Source organism: Cygnus olor, chromosome 1, assembly GCF_009769625.2.
Source record: "Cygnus olor isolate bCygOlo1 chromosome 1, bCygOlo1.pri.v2, whole genome shotgun sequence".
Classification (NCBI taxonomy): domain Eukaryota; kingdom Metazoa; phylum Chordata; class Aves; order Anseriformes; family Anatidae; genus Cygnus; species Cygnus olor.
In genome coordinates, this window is record NC_049169.1 from 59960690 (window position 1) to 59976031 (window position 15342).

General features: G+C 36.3%; 1 protein-coding gene across 4 annotated transcripts in view; it reads right to left on the reverse strand.

Moving 5' to 3' along the window:
* Positions 1-15342, reverse strand: part of MYBPC1 (myosin binding protein C1) — an 80972-nt gene that overhangs the window by 43547 nt on the left and 22083 nt on the right. For 3 of the 4 annotated variants that reach the window (XM_040544942.1, XM_040544944.1, XM_040544941.1), the window contains exons 2-8: positions 15096-15128; positions 12231-12272; positions 6600-6635; positions 5223-5258; positions 2612-2716; positions 1049-1197; positions 730-847 (exon numbers count right to left, since the gene is read on the reverse strand). In XM_040544942.1, the coding sequence (XP_040400876.1) occupies positions 730-847; positions 1049-1197; positions 2612-2716; positions 5223-5258; positions 6600-6635; positions 12231-12272; positions 15096-15128 (519 nt within the window). The remainder of the gene's footprint in view (positions 1-729; positions 848-1048; positions 1198-2611; positions 2717-5222; positions 5259-6599; positions 6636-12230; positions 12273-15095; positions 15129-15342) is intronic. The other variant, XM_040544943.1, reaches the window with a different exon arrangement.

Here is a 15342-nt window from a genome sequence, read left to right on the forward strand (position 1 = left end):
GCTGTCAGTCAGCCATTAAACATCCCATTCACTGTGGCCTACTTGCCCTGACTGGTGAAAAAACAACCCAGTCTGGGCCACTTCGTAGGCGTGTTTTACTCGGTTTTACAACTATTTTACAACTATTTGGTCTGCTGGCTGCTGTCCCTGGAATTTCGGAAGACAATCTGTCTTTCTCAGGCTGATCGTGCAGGTATGCATGCAGTGTTGTGCTGGCAGAAGTGCTCTCAAAGGAAAAGATAAGACTGTGGGTTAATGTTTGCTGGTCAGACCTATTAGGATGCAGAAACAGGCAAAGATATAAATCTCCAGTGCTCTTCTTGTTGGGCTATTCATTGTTTTCACGTGGTGTAGAAGAAATCTGGCTTTCTGAGGTATGATCACACCATACCTGAGCAGGGTGCGAGCACTGGAGAGCGGTGCCCTCTACACCTCCCACTCCTCAGAGGCTGCCAGACAAAACCTCACTCTCTGAATAGCCCTAGGCCTGGTTCTCTGTCATGTGTTGCAGCCTGTTTTGAATTCAATGGGAGTTTAATCTGCCAGCTTTTCTAATTTTTGGATCAAACCTAAATGTCCAGCAGAGTATTTATCCCAATGTTTATATAAGAAATCACAGATGCTTAATTCTCTGCCATCTATGATAAGGTTCTGAACAAAATGATGTGGTATTTCAGGTAAATATACATATATATTTATAAAGCTTTACAGATGCAAGTGGAATCTTACCAGTGACTTCAAGGTCAAAAGAGCAACTGTCAAACTTGTCCTTGTAAGATACTTCACAGCGATAGTTCCCTGCGTAGTTTTCCTTAGCTTGAATGATATGCATCTCAAATGTGTGAATCTAAAAATCAAACATAATTGTTTATTAATATGGGGGATACACTTGCATAAAGCAGAAGTTAAAAGTTTTGTTTTCCAGACCTAAACCAGTATGGTGAGGCCAGGGTTAGAATCCGCTTCTCTTGAAATTCTGCCTATTGTCTAAAACTGATCTTTAAGCTCTCTGGAGCTTTGTCCCTGTGAAAAGGAAAAGCAGGCAAACCTTAGTATGACGCTCAAATGACTCCTTCAGCTGTAGGTGCTTCCCCGCTTTGCTGGCCAGGTCCATCCATTTTCCTTTAAACCACTTAACATTTGGCTTTCGGAGAAGATCTTTGGCTTCTACTTTGGCTATAAATGTAATATTCCCACCTTTTAAAAAGAAAAAAAAAAAAAAGACAATAATTGAGGACCACGATAGCTCAGTCACAGTTGTACAAGTTTCATTTACAACGGCTCCTTCCAGTCTCCATGTGTTAGCACTACCATGACAGTAAGAATCAGAGGGGGTGACAGAGGCTATGAGAATATACACTCCAGAGTGTTACAAAGATTAATTATTTGGGGTCTGGAAGCCTTCTGCCCATGACGATGTGGAGCTTGAGCCAAACTAAGAAGCAGGAAAAATTAGCTGAGGCAAAACTCCATGTTGTCATGGGCGAATTGTTCCCAATACTTGCATTTCCTTGCTTAAAATAAGCATGCACATTCCTAGGCTGCTAGCCACTTGTAACATAAATAAACTCCAGTCTGGAAAAGAAAGTCTGGAGCTCTTCATCTATTTCTATCATTAATTCTGGAAGGTGAAAAGGGAAGGAAAAGATTCTTCTGTAAACAGTAATTTGGGAATTTCCATCCTAACATTCAGGGGTTCCAGAGAAGAATACAGCTAATTCTTTATATTTATTTTCCAAATAAATCTGCTCAAAATTCTCTTTTTCTTCTCAGAAACTGAGAAAAATAGTAGGAGTGTGTAAGAAAAACCCATCTGCCCACCTACTAGTGTATCTCTGTACATAACAGACATTTTAAGTAACCTGTACTGAACTTGGCACCACTGCTGCTATGCTGCTACACTGCTTACATTGACATGTTAGTATGGCTCAGAAGTGCAGTTTGAACCTCCTTGCTCTCCCCATTTACTGTGGTCTGGCTTACTTCACAGAAGGGTCGCGGACTGCTTGCAGTGAATTCCTCTGGGATGAAATTAAAACCAAAGACGTGCTCTGAGAGTTTACCTCCTGTGCTCCAACTGCTAGAAGGTACTTAGACCAGTAGACTAGAGATAATCCAGAGCAAATCCCCCAGAATGGTTATATTAGGGGCGACAGTTCTACTCAGCCAGCCTCCTTACAAATTTGCTCCTATTAATCAGCTCAATCTACTTGCTGATTTACATGCAGCTGCAGTGCATAAAAGTTGACCTGTGAACCTTTAGGCTACTCCGCAGGTCTCTGTGTAGATGAGATCTTCCTGACATATCAATAACGTTACAACCAACAGCATCATAGTAATCAGCTCTCTTCTCCAGAAACTGTAACTCCTAGCCATTGTGCTCAGTAAATTATTTAAGTTAGTTTTGAATTCTATTTATTTATTTATTTTGCTTCTCTTTTTAAATTCTGTTTTGCCTTCAAAGAGTGGACTTCACATCCAACTAAAATCAGTGGAAGTATTTGTAGCTGGGGGCAGAAAGTTGAGTGCTGTATGAAATGCACATACTTCTTTTCAGTCTCTGTCTCTGTCTCTCAGGAAGTGGCTTTTAATTTTGTTTCCAAGCACTTACCGACACTCACTGAACCACTCTGAGGTTTTTCGACGAATAAGGTGGATCTTTGGGAGTCATCACGTTTTTCTGTCTCCTCTGGAGCTCCATCTCCAATTGACCATACTGAGATGCAGGGAGAGAGGGAAATATCAATTATCTGAGCATGTTTTACTCCCTCCATAATACACTTACCTGAACTCACTAAACTGTCTAACCCTATTACCTCTTTCTTCAGATGTCCTGAAAAATATGTAAGTTTTTGTTCACACTGACATCCATGGATTGGCTGTCACATTGTGTACAGTTCCTGAAAGAATGCTACCTCTGTGGTGACAGAAAATGAAACTCTTACGGAAGAAGAGAGAGCAACCTGATCAGCCAGGGCGGGTACTGTGCAACTTGAATGGCACCAGCATTCAACCATGAGTGCTTTACAGAGGCAATACACAAAGGTCAGCTCTTTGTTTTTCAGAAGGGAAACCAGAGATGGAGGTTCTGAAAACACAAACAGCTATAACCACACACAAAACACAGATGATGCATCGTTTCTGTGAGTGTCTCCCAAACTCAAGCTCAGTTGATTGTACAAGCTAGTTTGTCCTTTTTGCTTCCAAAATAGGCCACTGACGAAGCTTAATTTTGAGCTTTGTTCTCTTCTACCATGATAGAAACAAAGAGTTTGGGAATTGATCATTACAGAGAAATAGTTCATCAGATGCAAATGATTCCATCACATGTTCAGGCACAGCATCTTCTCTTCTAGAAACAGATTTTGGAACTGAAAAGGAGCAATGGTAGTGAGAGAAGAAGCAAGTGAGCAACGTTCCCAAGGCAGAAAACTGTGCCAGCACAGCTGTGTGTTCCTGGTGTTTCTGCTTATCTGAATATCCAGGGCTTTGTGTTGTGTGGTTATTTCTTGCATGCAAAAGCATGCTTAATGCTAATTCCTAACAGAAAAGGCAGGGAGAGCAAGATAGTGACTGTCTCTACCAAGAGAGGGTACCTGTCTACCGAAAGGCAAAGTACGTCTCATTCCAAGAAAGAACTTGTCACATCTCTTTTCTTTTGAGGAGCTCTGGTCAGTTCATAGGTAAAACTGAGTAAAGTCAGTGCTACCCTGGCAGTACTGAAGAGCAGGGCAAATGTGGAAATGTTCAGCTATACCAAACAAAGCAGGCCATGTCTTTCAAACCAGAGCTGCATCCCTTGCTCCCAAGGGACTTCTAGTTATTTCTGAATCAAAGATAGCTTTCTGTAGTTTATCCAATGCTCTTTTGATTTTGGTTTTGTAACTACTACAAATGATGAGCCAATTAAACAACTTTTTTAATCTTCTCAAGCCATGTTCTGAAATTTAAAGATCCTTTCCCTGCTCAGTATTTTCTGTTGAAACTAGTTTGCTAGAAGTCAAAATTGTCTTTCTGTCTCATAGAGATTAATACTATGGGAACCTTTTTAACTCATGAATGTTGCTATTGCAATGACAACCATAGAAAATGCATCTAAACTGTTTTTATTATCCTGAAGTCTATTAGAAATTTCAAAAAGACATCAAAATGATAGATAGCTCTGCTGTAACATCTTTGCCTTTAATTCTTTCAATGAATTATGTATGGTGTGCCTAATACCTCCGTGTATTTCTGCTTGTACAATATTTTGCACATGTAAAGACATACATGTATATACACACATGTATATACACATATATGAAGACATATGCAGACATACATGCACACAAATATATATAGATACATATCTATATATACTCTATATACTCTAGATATTTAGATTATGCTGATATAGTATACTAGTATATGGAAACACTTAAGAACAAGTGAGAGTTACTGATATGAACAGAAGGATCTAACAGCGCTTGGAACAGGAACTTGTCACGTGCAATAATGAACCTGAGACACCACAGGGTGAAATGGAAAAAAGGATATTAATAAATGGAAGAAACTTACATAGACTCATTAATTCAGTACCACATAAAATAATGCATACATATTATCATCACCTCTGGACATTAACTTTTTCCTGTTTATTAAACAAACAGAACAAAACGTGGGTTTGACGTTGCCTCGTGGGCCTGGCATAGGCTGCTATGCCGGGTCAATAACCATGGTTGAAGTACCTGCTGCTCATTTTGTTCCAGAGGCTGCAAATCCTGAAACCACAAAACTGGGTGTAGTATGCGTTACCTGGCAGAGTAGGAAGAAAGAGGTTATGACTTTGCTAAGTTCTCCCCACCATCCTTTGAGCTGTGAGAAGAAGCCATTCTCCTACAAGTCTCCTGGGGACTGTGTATGGGATTCAGGTATGCCACTGCCACCCTGTAGGCTGAGGAAGGGAATAGTTGCATATCTATCTATATGGAAATATATATAGATAGATAGGTATGTATGTATGTGTAAAGACTGATACATGTCCTGTCTGGTGCATCAAAGCCTTCTCTCAGTTTAGCTGCTAGAAACCTATTTAAGAATCTGATATTTAAAAGCATTTGAAAAGTTAATGTGTATAAACAGTGGAATTAAAATTAAGTACTATCTTTAATAAATAACTCATTAATAATGATTTTATCATGTAAAATTTGGAGTGTTTCAACATGTTGTTCAGGAGTTCTCACCTGAATCTTTTCTTTCCGCTGGCTTAGACATCCCATCTGAAAGGGAAGAGCAATTTAGGTGACACCAGCTTGGAGATCACAGTTTAACTGACCTCAGGTCATTGGGATTTTAAGAACATTGATTCTTCATGCAAGAAGATTAGAATCAATATTTAGGACTGTACCCATGAGGTTGAACACCAGAAAAAGGAAGTGGACAGCTTAGAAAAAAAAATCAGAAATCTTTTCCCCTTTTCTCTAGAAAACCTAAATTCAGTTCAATTCCCATTCAAGATTTTATTTTTAGTGGTTCATTTTTAGAAGGTTTCAATGAAGCTGATACTTTCCTCATGATTAGGGTGGTTTTAGATAAGAGATTGTTTTATATTCTTCAATATTTTTCTGAGGGAACAGTACTCTGAATTGTTTAAATAGTCTATTTATTTATTATGTTTAAAAAATTTATTATTAATAATTGAAATTAAATGTTAGGGTTTTGTGATTTAAAACTTTATTTATATTTTTAGCTCTTACCAGTGAGCTCTGACAGTGTAAATCAATGTACTGCTACTGACTTTCCAGATAGCATTCAGCCCATGGTTAATAATACAAAGTCTTTTGGAATGGACAAAGAAAATGTGATCATTTAAGGCTGTGAAGATGATTCAAAGTATTTTTAGTTAAAAGTTTTAACTACCTTTTTTTTTTTTCTAAGAAAGATCAAAAGTTTTTCATTTGACACACTGCAAAGCCTTTTTAGTGTCCAAAATCTGTGTTTCATTCACAGTCTAATCTCTTTAAAAAACATTGTTTTTCTTTAAGCAAACAATGGTGAAGTGTTGCCCATGTCACATCTACCATGAATGACCCCTGTACTGTTGCTTTTCTCCTGCCAACTACCCAAGGCATTTTATCTGCCAGCTTGGCAGTGATGGCTTGGAGTGGTAAATTAAAACTACCCGTCTTGTAGGTAAGACATATGGCCTAAGGAGCGGTGTTAGACAATTCTGTGGATAAATTTATTTTGAAATTATAAGGCAACTATTTTATTTGTAATTCTGGAATTTGGTCTCAAGATTAACCTAGAAATGCATTCTGTATTTGTCAATAGTAACAGACAAGGGGAGTTGCCTTCAGAGATGTTTACTGATTTTTACCTTCCAATGGCAGAAGTTCTAACAAAAACATCAAGACAGGACCAAAAAGAAACTTGTCTGGTATGAAGGTCCTGTACTTCAGAACATGGATTACTTTAATTTTGGGTACCACAAAAATCTTATTCTCTAATGAGTATGTTTTGAGTTCAGTCCAAAAGTTTGGACTCTTTCTTCATTAATAGTCATGAGAAAAATCCATACATACATACACACACAAAGCACTATCACAGTCAATCCTAACCTGCTGGTGGTGTACTAACTGAAGTGTCATCTTCATCTGTGAAAAGAAATACAAATGAAAAAAAAAGCTGCGTAAAGAAACTCAAAGCACAGGCGATCATCTGCTTTAAAACAACTATGTGAAAATGTAAAACCTGCAAAAGAAAGGGAAAAATCATAATAGTCAGGAGCACTCACAATGGAAACTTCAAACTGATGAAGAAAGCTTTGCGTAATTCAGTAGCTGAAATGGTAAACCTTAATGTTTCAAGCAAGTAAAAGAAAAATGAGATGTGAACAGTGATCTATTATTAAATCATGAGTTTATATGGAAGCTGCTGAGTGGTTCTGTTTGTTAGAGATGTAATCCACAGTAAATACATAAAAAGCCACAATGAAATCAAGGTCAATCACATATCTGACCTTCTGAGGAAGATGCCATTTCTCTGATGTCCATGTCTGCAATTAAAATGTGCACCATATATGCATTCAGCAACATTTAAGTCAAGATATGCAACAGTCCCCTGTATTTATACTTAATAATTTCTTTATTGGAATACTAATATAAAATGAAAGGAATAAACAACTTGTTCCCCCCCCTACCATGTTATAAGATAATGCCTTAAAATAGAGACAGAACTATGATCATCACACTGGATTTTCCTTTTAAGCACACTGAATGTTAACAATCATCAGGTATTAAATAACCAGAAGAAATCAAAATCCAGGCATTTAAAAAACGCTTAATCTCATAAAGTACAATGATATATATGTATTTATATAAACCAAAAGCCTACGAAACATGAAAATGACATTAAACCTGAAATATTGTAATCATGAGTATCAGAAATCTAGAATAAGGTAAGGACTAATTTTATAACAATCCACTAAATCTCTTTGAATTTTAGATGTTGACAAGAAATCCCAGAGATACCAGTTTCTGATAAAAATACATGAAAGGTCTTAAAAGTCAAATAATTAAAAAAATAAAATAAAATAAAGACATGTTTAGCAGAAAGGCTGGAGTAAACTAGGTATATTTAGGATCTAATATATATGTAAAGCAAAGATAACAATATGTCTTTTAAAATGTAACAAAAAATAAGCTGGAGAACATTTCAAAGTGGAGGAAAAGATAGTTGAACTAGAATAATATTAACCCACATTTTTAATTAGAATTTTTCCAGATTTGGGTTTCCAGAATCAACTTTTAACTCTGAAGTCATCTTTAAATTTGTCTTTATTTTTTCAAGGACAAATGCAATACCTATGGCAAAAACACATAAGGTTTAATTGCATTTTAAAGAATTCTGGTTGTATTAAATTTTATGCTTGATAGACCACTGAAGGTTGGTTGGTCTGATAGCCGAATTTAAATGCTTATCCCTGACATGTTACTCATTCCTTTTTAATGATTCATTAGACTTCTTTTAAAAATTCCCTTGGGAAGAGGATGTCAGTTGCAATAGAAGCCTTGCACATGAATGATTAATTTGTTATCTTATAAATGTGTTTTTTAAAGAAAAAAAGAAAGAGAAAAGGGAAAGAGAAAAGGAAGAGAGGAAATGAAAGGAAAAGGCAGGGAAGGGAAGGGAAGGGAAGGGAAGGGAAGGGAAGGGAAGGGAAGGGAAGGGAAGGGAAGGGAAGGGAAGGGAAGGGAAGGGAAGGGAAGGGAAGGGAAGGGAAGGGAAGGGAAGGGAAGGGAAGGGAAGGGAAGGGAAGGGAAGGGAAGGGGAAGGGGAAGATGGGAAGGGGAAGATGGGAAGGAGAAGAGGAAGGGGAAGGGGAAGGGGAAGGGGAAGGGGAAGGGGAAGGGGAAGGAAAAGCATACATTAAGTGGAAAAGTTCTCACCACCTGAATCTTCCATTGGTGTCAGCAGACATTGAAGATACTCATTTTCAATGAAAGCAAAATAATGACAGTCATGTCAGATTTTTTAACATATTGTGCTAGCAATTAAATTAATGCAAGGCTAAGTAATTCCACTGCAAATGTGTCTGTGGAATTTTAGACCTACTTTCCCTTGATTTGAAATCTGTTACACAAAAATGGAAGCTGAGATTCTGCCATCAGTCACATTGTTGATAAATTTAATGTTTTTCAGAAGTGGCAAAATCATTCTAAGCTCTTATTTTACTTTTTATTGTTATTATTGTTGTTGTTATTATTATTATTATTATTATTTTAACCATTAAAAAGAATACTTGAAAGCCATGTGTCAATGTCAAAAGTCTGGTCCCACATAACTGAACATGTGAATTTTGAAATTTTCTCCACTTGAGCATCATCTCAAACTTGATTTAATTGGTGAACAGACCTGGTGAACTTATTGATCTTTCTGTAGTGTTCCCTTGGTGTCACTCACTGATGACCAAGGGAGCTGGCATGAGAGATACGGCAGGAATATGTAAGCAGGAGTTCTGGCCAGGGCAGAGACACTGTTTTGCAGCTGCAGTTCACTTTAGAGCACCTTAACATTTTTTTTTGTACTACTGCACATTGGAGTAAGTCTTCAGGGTTAAGACAGGAAGTAGATAAACATCACTAAGAGTGAACCCTCGTCTTCACTCTACATAAATAATTTGAGAGTAACTCAATCAACTGGTTCTGTCATTTTAGTTTATGCTGGAATTATTGAGCACACTTTAAGCCTCCTAAGACAAATAGTTTGAAATTTAGTTGCCTTCAGTTACGCATCTGATTTTCAAAGAGCATTCACCAGTCCCATCAATGGGACTTGTCCCTTCAGAAACTAAAGTACATACGTCAGCAATGGAATTTTAGTAGAGGCATGAATGGATAAGTGAAACTTGAAGAAATACAAGAATGAAACATGCAGACATTTTAGTAGATGGTTGGATGTAACCTAGAGAAAAGAGATAAGTAAATCTGAATAGCTGGATTGGACCTAAAAAGGAATGAGCAAATTGATATTAAAGTTCATTTATTCCAACAATTAGAAACACAATTATAACAATAGCCAATGTGTAAGATAATACTGAAATTAAAAACAAAAGCAGAAGAATGTAAAATGAATGAGTTCAGAATAACATAGTAAATTAGGCAGGATTTCTGCTGAGTCACTTTTTGATCTGGAGATAAAAGGTATGCTCATGTGTATCCTTATTTTTTTCACAAAATTCAGATGTTTTTCAAACTAGAAATACTATAAATTGTTATTGTACACATACACGCAAATAAATTACTGCTGTGAACTACTGATGTTACAGCAAAATGACAGGATAACAAAGAGTTTATCACAGTCCTTCATTTCTTAACTTTACAGTGAACATAAAGGGACATAAATATTTAATTTCACACGGACAATAACTACTAAAAAGAAATAGAACAGTAAAACAGACACACAGATAGGTATACTTCATGTGCTAACTTCTGCAGCTAACATCATCTTAGAAATGAGGGGAAAATTTAGGACCCTGTGCTCCATAATTATGGACCAAGCTTTCTTTCCTAGACACCAGGTTCAGGCATTGTCTGACTGCACTGAAGAGGGCCATCCCAGATTCCTACATGCAGTTTTTTGTAAATTATCAACAAAGGAGTCACAACTGCTAGCACCCAGGTATCTTAGGATCACTGTAGAACTCAGATATGAATTTTTTTCTATTTCATTCCCCATTCAGAGAAGTACCTAAATCTGTTATTTCTGAAATTACAGACAGTTTTATAAGTAGCTTATACAAAGCTGACCTCTGGCTGGTTCTGCCCTCATTTCCTTGTTGATTATGGACAAATGGGAGAAATGGAACCTTTTCCTGATTTGTGCATCATGATCACCATTATAAAGATTTTCTTTTGACAATCAAACATGAAGGAATTACTCTCAGAAAATGTACTTTTCCTTTGTTGGTGACACTTTGCAACAAAGCAGTAGCTGATAGGAACAATGGCATTATACTGTTCAACAAATATATTTGTGTCATTAAAAAAAAAAAGACACAAATACTGCTGCTGAAAATGCTGAGTGTCTGGCATTGACATATACATTGCTTTGCAAAGTTAACAGTTCCACTGGAGCATGACAGAAGGTTATTCTTTCTACATATCAGTATTCAGATTTTCACTGGAATTCTTACTGAGGTGGCTGCTGCCACTGTGAATTGAAACTGGAAACACCTCCCACAGTGAAATCTCAATTTTTGGGCAGCAAATCCTCCTAGATAGGGTAAGCACCAATAAAGAATTTTGCCTTTAGGAAATACCTGTGTTCTTCTCTAAATTCAAAACAGAAATGGTATAATCACGTATAAAAATATAATAGAAGTATTTGATGTGATACCTACCATGTTTTCTTTTTAGTTCAATAAAATGTAGGCTTGTGAACAGTAGAGAGAACACCGTACATGTTAACTTCGGGGACAACCATTTCTCGTGTCAAGATTAAACCAAGCAGAACTAACTTCTAGAATAGCCCAAGGCAAGAACTTCATCTTTGTTCCTATCATTAGGCATGCAAATTATTCCTGAATTGTGTTTGCATTACCAAGATGACAGATTTGATTACTCACACAAAATGTTGTTTGTCAAAATAATTGCTCATTGAAAAGATAGCTAGCAAAATAACATGCACTGAAGCTTGGTTCAGCAATTTTATAATCTAAAGAGTATTTGAATCACATATTCTCGGTGCATTTTGATTTTGCTGAGAAAAATGGCTATGCATGCCTTTGTTAAATAAATATGCAATTATAAGTGTGTGAATCCAGTGTGTCTAAAAGGCAAGATTTTGTCTAGGAGACCAAAAGGCAGAACATATTTTCAAGCAAGCCATTTCTTGATTTGCCATGAAAAAGCAAAACTGTGCCAAATAAAAAGCAAGCATCAGTTTAAGTATATTTTCTTCTGGTTTAACCTTTTGTTGGAATGAAAAATAAAAAAGATCATTCTTTTCAAAATAAGCTGATGAGCTGTTTGCATTCTACTTTAGCAGGAAGTACAAAAAGGAGTGGAATTTGACCCAGTTCCCTCAAAATGTATCTTCTTAATTGGAAGAACTTCCAAAAGAGCTGGAGTCTAATCTCAGCAATACAAAATATGCATTGAAAATGGAGCAGATTTTACACGCATTGGTAATGGAACGGTGATGTGTTTGTTCACAGTAGACAGTCCTCAAAGACTTTTTTTCAGAACTTCTAATGACCTCAGCATCTGAGCTCCCAATGAGGAAGGAAAGAGGAATATGCTGGAAGGTAGAATATGCAATATAAAGTTTCTGTGATAGAATAGAAACAGCTTAGAATTATAGATTTTCCCCACTATTTAAAAGCTACCAATGTGTGTAGTAACCGAGTTTAAGCAAGCTTGGTCAGTGCCAGCATTCACATTCACTTAAAGATGGCTTTCTGCTCATGCAAATCACTTGAAATTTGATCTATTAAGAAAAACAGTCTGTATAGTTATTGTTGCTAAACAGTGTCAGTTCAAGGAAGTTTTGAAGATACTCATAAGAATCTTAATTTGCTTGTACTGGGTAAGTCATGCAGAAGAAGGATATTGAAAGCTTCACATCACACTTCTAAAATTTGGCACCAAGATCCTGAGTCCAGCTTCTACTCAAGCAATCCAGCATCAGGACAACATTTAGGAATGTTCTCTTTACTGCACATTTTTGAAATATATTTTTGAACTCACCTTTGCCCTTTTCAGTTCCACCATCCTGTGGTGTTTTTTGTTCTGTGTAGGAAGTACAAGTATATTTTTGAGAGGATCTTAAAGTAAAAAGAAAAACTTACACAGCATTAAAAATATATATCAATAGTGTAGGTTTGCTAGTATTGAAAAACCATGGTTAAAGAATTATTAATATACATGTATACATCATTTACAATTGCAATTCCATAAAGCATTTGTTATAGACGCATGCATATCAATGCATTTTCTATGTTTTGAATGAATTATAAAAAAAAAAGGTGTTCTTGTACTCAGTGAAAGCAACATACTGTTGTTGTTTGTAAGTAGTTGTTAGTCTTTTGTTCTTGGGGTTATTTACAAAAGCCTTAGAAAAGAATTAGATAACATTGTTAGTATGAATGGGCTTGGATCCTACATGAGATACTTCCAAATATTAACGGTATCCAGAATCCCATTCCCTAAGTGGTTTATCCTTAAGACAGTATACAGAGAGAGTTTATTGAGAATGTTCTCATTTCTCACTGTCTTCTTCATTATCATTTTCGTCTTACCTAGACTTTTTGATTTGAGTTTTTTTGATCAGAATAGTCGATAGCTTCTCATATACTCCAGTGAGGTGTATGTGAAATAACTCTAACCCAGTATATGTGAGAAAACTTGAACTATAGATTGAACAAAATCAAATTTTCTAAGTATTCTCCATTTCACTATTGGATTCCTATTATGATTCCTATTCTTCTGGGTTTTATGTCATTCAATTTGCATACAAGACCATTTTCCATAGAAGCTCATCAAGTCATATGAATTGTACTGACTTCAAGGAATACGCAGTCAATACTCTATTTATTGTGAAAAATGACTTTGTGTGGTGAACTTACCTGTCAAGTACTTGGTATAACTTGGGTTTGGATGAAGGTCAATGGACTAATACCCTCAAGGTGAAGCTAAGATAACTTTCGTGTCATGGAGGAAAAATTCGAAAGATCCAGTGGGTATTATTCCTAATTTCTTGCTCACATGTGCATAGCTGTTTTAACTACAAAAATAAAACTTGAAATGTGGAAGACAAGGCCATATTCTGTAGGCGTGACAGACCCTTAGCTGCTTCTGGTTGTCAGGAATTTCAAAGCTCCAGTTGTCTGGAATATTGTCTGTCTTGGACGGATGGTCAAACTCGTTCCTTTTTAATGGGAAGTTTGCTACAGTAATGCATTCCTTTCCTACTAATAGCTGGGATTAGGAGAATTCACTGTTCTTGGAAGGTGATAGCATGTTTAAATCCCATTTGAAAACCTTATTCATGGCTGAGTATAACAGCCTGATAGCTTGACATTGAGATCCAGAAGTTCTTACAATGGCTTCCCCAAAATTTGGTTTGTTCTTAATCATAAAGGCTTACTGACACCCTACTTGTTTTACAGAAGACTGTAAGAAGTAAAGGTGTTGGGAAAAGGAAGGTAGTTATAGAAATGTTTTCGTATTTAATCCTGTGTATTTAAAAAGAAATGAAGAAGATGTTATTTATTGGACAGGACTGGTAGAAATTTTCAAATAATGCTTCAAAAATTATATTTCTTTCTGTCTATAGAAACCTGTCTGCCATTTCAGTCTTACTTAAAAGTTAAGGTTGATGAAGAACATGAATTCAAGTACAAAGTGTATCTACTTAGAACACCAGTGTGAATATTTTGGAGTATCAACTGTACAGATCTTACTGTTGAGTAAAAATAAGAAAAAAAAAAAGAGTAACCATCATGACTGAAATATTAATTTTAATTGTAAATATATGCAATATGAAAGAGCTCATGCTAGCATGAAAATATTATAGTATTATTTAAATGTGAAACTCCTTGTGGCAAATGATACTTTTGCCTTCAGACTTTACCATTTCTTAGTGAAAGCATGTATCATTTAAACAAAAGTGTCTTGAATCAGCCTTGTAAAATGACAGTTTGCAAGATTGTATGTACATGCAGGTTTAACATGTGAACTGGAAATTTATTTATTCTGTTTGGTATTGCTGCTCAGGTAGCTACACAGAGAATAAAACTCACCAAATGGTTAAATTAGACAACTGTAGCATATATTTATTATATATATATATATTAACCAACATCTGAGAATACAGTACAAATTTCTCAATGCAAATCAAATCCATGAGGCAAAGGTTTGCATAACTTTTCATCTCCCACTAAAGAGAAGGTAGCAGCTTTGCACAGAGTTTCAGCTTTACCTGAAACCCTAGTCCTATGCATGAGTTTCATCCCAGCTAACTTTGGCTTCCTCAAAGGTATTCACCCACTCCAATCTAGACATCTGGACTCCTTGGGTTAGTAGCCTAAACACAGACAACCAGTGATGTTTTAGATACATTATCCAGGAAACGTTCATTAGATGAGCAGATACATCCCAGGATCTGCTCCACTGCTTACAGGTGGAGCAATGTTTTCAGATGGCTAATATTAGGTGAGATTAATCCAATGCTTGATTCTGTCATCTTTGCTCACATTGTACCTTCATCGGGAAATGGAAAGGAATATTTAGGTAATTAGATGTTGTTCGGCATCAAAGAAGACTGCATAATTTAGCTACAGAATTTAAGCAGTCATCATTTTCCTGTACCCTGAAGGGACATATACAGGAAAATGTTCATTTGCATCATTATGCAAATATCTGGTCTCTCCCAAAGAAAAACTGAATCTGAAAAGTCAACACAAATGTTTGGGCAGGCTTTCTTGCCATTCTTACTGGCTTCTTACTTTCAAAAGGACAACAAACACAAAACATGGTATGTCTAAGCAGTATCTAATCTCATGCAATTCTCCTGTTAGTATTACAGCACCAATTAGCATTTTTTACACTAACCTGGAGGTGGTGGTGCATTTTCAGTTTCAGTCTCTGAAAAATGAAGAAAGAAGACAGCTATTGAGCTTCAAGAAAAGCAAATAGTTTTTGTATATTTGGTGTATAGTTTTTGAATTTGGACACAGTTTGGTTTAATCAATTCATTGCAGTTCTCAGATTTTGTTGGCTTTCACACAGGTGATACTTGGCATCTTCAGAATGACATGGTCAGAAGCCTAAAGCTTATATTCTTTGAAAAGAGGGAATT